This window comes from Phyllobates terribilis, unplaced genomic scaffold, assembly GCF_046119375.1.
Source record: "Phyllobates terribilis strain yellow unplaced genomic scaffold, ASM4611937v1 Scaffold_7__3_contigs__length_470593459, whole genome shotgun sequence".
Classification (NCBI taxonomy): domain Eukaryota; kingdom Metazoa; phylum Chordata; class Amphibia; order Anura; family Dendrobatidae; genus Phyllobates; species Phyllobates terribilis.
Genome location: NW_027362767.1, coordinates 422,264,772 through 422,270,978, shown reverse-complemented (window position 1 = coordinate 422,270,978; position 6,207 = coordinate 422,264,772). Strand labels below are relative to the sequence as shown.

General features: G+C 40.4%; 1 protein-coding gene across 1 annotated transcript; it reads right to left on the bottom strand.

The window, feature by feature from the left end:
- Positions 1–2,879: 2,879 nt before the first annotated feature.
- On the bottom strand, positions 2,880–5,858 carry LOC141153309 (tumor necrosis factor-like). The gene is made up of 4 exons (XM_073638024.1): positions 5,423–5,858; positions 5,032–5,083; positions 4,264–4,320; positions 2,880–4,154 (listed from the first exon to the last, which is right to left on the bottom strand). The coding sequence occupies exons 1-4, from the start codon at positions 5,585–5,587 to the stop codon at positions 3,757–3,759; spliced, it is 672 nt and encodes a 223-aa protein (XP_073494125.1). The 5' UTR covers positions 5,588–5,858; the 3' UTR covers positions 2,880–3,756.
- Positions 5,859–6,207: the final 349 nt, after the last annotated feature.

Below are 6,207 nucleotides of genomic sequence, written 5' to 3'. Positions count from 1 at the left end.
GTTATGTGGTGTAATAATGACAAATGATTCAGGGAAAAATTATTGAACACGCTTAGTGAAATTTATTTAATACTTTCTACACAAGCTTTTGTTGGTGATGATAGCTTCAAGACGCCTCTTGCATGGAGAAACTAGTTGTGTGCATTGCTCAGGTGTGATTTTGTCCCATTCTTCCACAGAAACAATCCTCACATCCTGAAGGTCCCGTGTACTCCTTCTATGAACTCTGAACTTTAGTTCCTTGCATACATTTTCTATTGGATTCGGGTTAGGTGATTGGTTGGGCCATTTTAGCAGCTTTGTTTTCTTTCTCTGACACCAGTTGAGAGTTTCATTGGTTGTGTGTTTGAGATCATTCTCTTGCTGAAATGTCCACCCTTGTTTCATCTTCATTATCCTTGTAGATGGCAGCAGATTTTTATCAAGAATGTCTCGATACGTTAGTCCATTCATCTTTCCTTCAATTATATGAGGTTTGCATGATCTGTATGCTGAAAAACAGCCCCACAACATGATGTTCCCACCTCCAATCTTCACTGTTGGTATGGTGTTTTTGGGGTGATATGCAGTGCCTTTTGGTCTCCAAACATGGTGTGTATTATGACATCCAAAGAGTTCAAGTTTGATCTCATCAGACCAGACCATATTCCCCCAGTATTTCACAGGCTTGTATAAATGTTGGTGAGCAAACTTTAAACGCGCTTGAACACGCTTTTTGTTCAGTAATGAAGTCGTGCATACAGGCCATGATAGTTGAGTGCATTACTTATAGTTTTCTTTGAAACAATTGTACCTGCTGATTCCAGGTCTTTCTTTGGCTCTCCACAGGTTGCCTTAGCTCTTGGACAACTCTTCTGATAATTCTTTTCACTCCTCTGTTTGAAATCTTGCAGGGAGCACCTAGTCGTGGCTGGTTTATGGTCAAATGATGTTTTTTCCACTTATGGATTATGGCCAAAACTGTGCTCACAGGAGCCTTCAGTAGTTTAGACATTCTTCTGCAACCAATGCCATCAGTATGTTTTGCAACAATAAGGTTGCGAAGGTCTTGAGACAGCTCACTGGTGTTACCCATCATGAGATGTTTCTTGTGTGGCACCTTGGTAATGAGACACATTTTTATAGGCCATCAATTGAACCAGCTAATATTATTTTTCACTAAGTGGCAGGAATGCTTTCTAAATACTGATAGATTTCAGCTGGTGTCATGATTTTTCATGGCTTTTTGCACCTGTCTTTCTTCATGTATTCATGTTTTCAAAAATTTTTCCGTGTCATTTCTCATTATTACACATAACTTCATTTATGGACATCTGTGGTTTGATTTCTTTGCCTGTGTGGATTGGATGGGCTGTTAGCAACATCTGGTGAGAATTTCATGTCAATGGCACCTTTAAAAATATATTTACTTAGAAGATTGGTGGTGTTTTCAATACATACTTGTTTCACCCGCTATATAATTTTTTCCCAGGGCTTGGATGGTAAATGCAGGACACCAAGATCAAGAAGCCTGGATGCCTTTGCTGACAAATATAACTTTACAGGTTATGGGCACTAAATTCTGTGATGGGACTTTTATTCGGGGAACTAATCTAATTGCTGTATGTAGAGTAGGGAAGGAATTTTTCCCCTAAGATTAGGGTCACATAACCGATTTTCTCTCAATCGAGAGAATTGGACCGATGGTGCTGATCACACTCTGATCAAACTCTGATCAAACTCTGATCAGAGTTTCATCCCAGTGTGATCTAATTTTTTTGGATGTGGAGAGTAAAAAAGAAATTTCTCCATTTTCTCTGTTCAGTCAGTCAATTAAAAAATTAGACCAGACTCTGATGTCTGATTTTTACCATGGGGCCATAGACATAAATGGTCAAGTGCAATCCAATAATGGGATGCAACTTATGTATGCTGCGATAAAATAACATTGGGATGAGTGCTATCCATCAAAACGACGGATAGCACTCGTCCGATTTTTACGGTTGTTTCACGAGCCCTAATATGGGGCAATTAGCATCTGCCTTATGGGGTTTTTGTTTCCTCTGGATCAATTTCTAGGTTGAACTCGATAGATTTGTGTCTTCTTTCAAGCCTAAAACCAGTGGTGTACCACTAATGGCAGCAGACCACGCAACTGCTATGGGACTCTACTGTTGGGACGGGCGCGGTGCTGAGTGCTCCACTCACCCTCAACATCTCAATTTCAATGGTATCTGCATCCTGAGGTTATAGATACAGTTGAATTCAATGGTGGAACAGGGATTTCTCGGCTTGCTGCTCCACCATTCATCCTGTGGGTCTGAGTCTGAGGCACGGTGATGTTATTAGATTGCTCCTGCTGTGTGGAGCCTCAGACAACACAGTCAACATGCTGGACAGAGCAGAGCCCCGCTCCAGGAAAATAAAGTCAGGTGAGGTTTTTTGTCAGTCAGTGCTTTTTTATGGGGAGCATCATACTGTTTGAAGAGAGTGGAAGCATCATACTGTATGTATGGGCCTATGGAGTCATCATACTGTGTGTGGGGACTCTTGGGGCCATAATACTGTGTGGACTATGTCATCTTTTGGATTCCCCCACTTACAGGTGTTTTATGAAACTGGGTTAAAAAGCAAACAAACAGGGCCATTGTGTCATCCTGCACCCCTCAGGCCTTGCAGAGTGTTTTGCCAGATTATTGCTTTAATAATTCTCCCCCCTCCCCAATAATGACTCAACTTAGGACTATAAAAAAATAAAAAATAAAAAAATGTAACGTAAAACTTAAAAAATGACATCAATTACATTCAAAAACATCGTTAGAGTTCAAAATCATTTATTAAAAATGAATTCCAAAATACATAACAAAACTTTGGAAAAAGGAAGCCGTAAAATCGGCCCCCGTAATGATAAGGCCCATGCCGGCCTCAATAGTGTTACATGATAACAGCACACAGCCTACATTGCTTAGCAATAGACATCACTTTTTGGATCCCTAAAATAACAAAAGGGAGCCCATATTTTTTTTTAACATAAAGAAAACAAATCACACATGATAATAGAAAGAAATCTCAAATGTCACCAAGAATGATTCAGCGATGACAATACCCCATAGGGGTGACAATGGCAATATTATTTCTTAATTATAATGCATGGTATGAAGTCACGTGATAAACAGGTTGTGTGAGAAGTAGAATGTTTCCCGTATGAGATAATTATATCATACTACTATACTACATAATAGTTCCAGTTCCAAACCTCGGTGTACCTGGGGCTTCCTGTGACTTGTCGATCCTTATAGATTCTAATGTTACATATCAACAAAATGGACTCACATACATTGTATGCAGGTGTTACAACATATTCAGAAACATACACATAAAACAAAAAACTACAGTATAGGTTAAATAAATAAATAAATAGATAAATAGTTCAATAATAGTAAATTGTTAAAAAATTGCCAAGAATCGGGAGAGAACTTCCAACGAAGAGAGAAAATCAACTGGCAGTGGACTTCCAACCAGGAGAGACCTTCCAACCAGGAGACAGCTTCCTACCGGGAGAGAACTTCTTTCGTGTGTGAGTTGACCTATTTTTTGACCTACATGGGCAGGACCCATCCACATGAAGGGTACGCTAATGGTTTGTAACCATTAAAGGCCAACTTCTCCAAAAATTGCTAGTGATAGGGATAAAAATTCAAGTTCTAAAGTCTACCAGAAAGTTGACCGTCCAAATTCAGTTTACAACTTTGATGGTACCGGGAGAGTACTGTCCTGTTATACAGCAAGGATCCCAAAGTAGACTTGTCCAGGTAAGGTGTCCAGAAATGTAACATTTGAAGTCTCGGTGGAAATTATATCTCCTTTATCAAGTTTGAAAAGCCCTCCTTGATAAATTGGCTGTGTCCAGGGGGATTGAGATTTTGCATCGCACACTGACTTACTAGATTGGAGGATGACTATTGGATCTTCATTATTCTCACACTTTTTGAGCACCGAATGGGTGAACTCTCTCTGTTTTGGGCAATTGATACCTGTGAACAACACTTGGGTGTAGACAAAATATAGACCGTCTTGCTGAATTTCCAAGGTGTTCTCGACAAGCTTTATGCTTTGTTCTTTGAAGGCATTATTGGAGTTATATTCCCATTTAATGTCGTCTTTTTCTTTTGTTCCTGCAAAGATAAAGAAAAAAGAATCATTAGGTTCAAGTTTCTCCAGGGCAGAAACAGACGCTCAAATGTTCTTCCCCTATTCATGAAAATACAGAAACGTAATACTCACCAAACAAATGAGCAGCGGCCCTTTTTCCCATCATGGCTTGGGTCTGTGGTACTGATTCTGCAAGAACAAAAAAAGACTCTGGTCAATACAGTTACCCTGGTATTTAGTGTAGTCACTATTTTTCCCATCTCCATCTACATCGAGTCAGCTCAGACTTTTGTCAAAATTTTTTGAAGTATTGACAGACCCATCGGGGTAACTTTAATATCCTGGGCTGTAATCTTTAATAGGGTCATCAACTATCACAAATCATTAATAGTAATGTGTCCTCATATGGAGACCTTTTGGGAACTTTTTTGTCACCCATAGTCACGCCCCTGCATAGCCTAATATCCCAATATCAAGCACAGCCTGTATCCCTTCCAAAATTCTTGTCTTACAAAATGCCATTTTGGTGGCTTTCCGCTACGTCAACAAATCTTATGAGTTGACTTGGAAATAAAATGAAAGACCAGTTTCTGCCTTTTGGGGCTCATCAGCTCAAGAGCAAAACCCAGAATACTCATTTTATTATGGGGTTATTGTATGGGGCTACCATTAGGCACTGGATTCGTCTTGCGTTGGCACATGCCACTATATAAAATCATTGTTTGCCTCTCTATAAAATGAGATCCGTACAGATGTACAATATGGGCTTACGGCAGTGTATGGGTGTATTAATACATGTGCACGATGTGTGAGCATGGAGAATCAGAAGCAACATTGGAAGACTCGAAATCCTCCTTACCACTAATGCAACCCAAAATTCATCTTGGTCATCATCCTTACCTAAATAATTCTTGATTTGAAGAACTTCTGGCATCTGATATTCATCTTGAATCTGAAAAGAAAGAAGAGGAACCATGATTAGCTGAACAGTCGGTGGATTAGTTCCAGCTCTCATTGTGTCATGTGAAATTAATGGAGGAAGCTGATATCTAAACTTGATAAACCGGACTGACGAGAGGCGCGGCTGGAAGTATTGCACACAGTAAATCTGCTTTGTGGAACTGTAAGTACAAGCATGCCCTGCTAATTTTAAGTACTAGGGTGCTAATTTAGTTGAATGACTCTAAATGCAGAGGATCTGGAGATGTTTGGATGCAGCAGTGCCGAGTTTATCACTTCAGCTCTGCTTCATCTGTATAGATGAAAAAGTTGTCCTTAAAGAGACACGCACCTTCTTTGGAGTCGGGATGATCTGGAAGTGAAGCAGGGCTAAAATGATGGTGGCGCCCAATAATAAGATGAAGGAGCCAATGCTGAGCCAGTGGATGCACGATGTCCGGCTTCTTTGCACATTTTGGAGCAGGGGTTCCTCGCTGCGCACCTGTGTCAGTTCCATCTCTCTTCACTGTGTTCTCCTACTATCTTCTTATATCCTGCTTGTAACTTTGTGCCTTTTTATGTTTTTTTTTACTCCAGGCAGTTGCTGTTTTGAAGGCTTTTTGTGCTTTAATGACTCCTCTCTCCTCTACAGGAATTTAAACCCTGGCCTCCAAAATTTCCCGTGACATCAGGCTGGGTGGAAATGTATGGGTGACACCTTCTGCTTCTGCTGTTCGCTCCGTTCTCTGTCTCCTCCCTCAGTGAAACAAGAAATAACGGCCGTTTAGAAAAAGAAACTTGAAACGGAAAAGGGGAAGCACAATGCCTGTCCTGCAATCTTGGAAAAGAAGCTTCTGCATTTCCAATGGTGTCATGTGAAAACTGACAAGTGTGGACACTGACTGAGATATGGAAGAAGAGGGTGAAGCTAACAAGGGTAAAACTTAATAGAGGGTTGTCACCTATCCACAAGGTAGGTGATAAATGTATGATTTCTGAGGGGTCCAGCTGATGAATGCCGAGACCCCCACCAATACCCTAGAACTGGGGTCCTAAAGCCTACTGTGTGATTAAAACATTACTGAGCATGTGCGACCACTGCTTTATTAAAGTTATGGACAGTGTAATAGTGGTCGC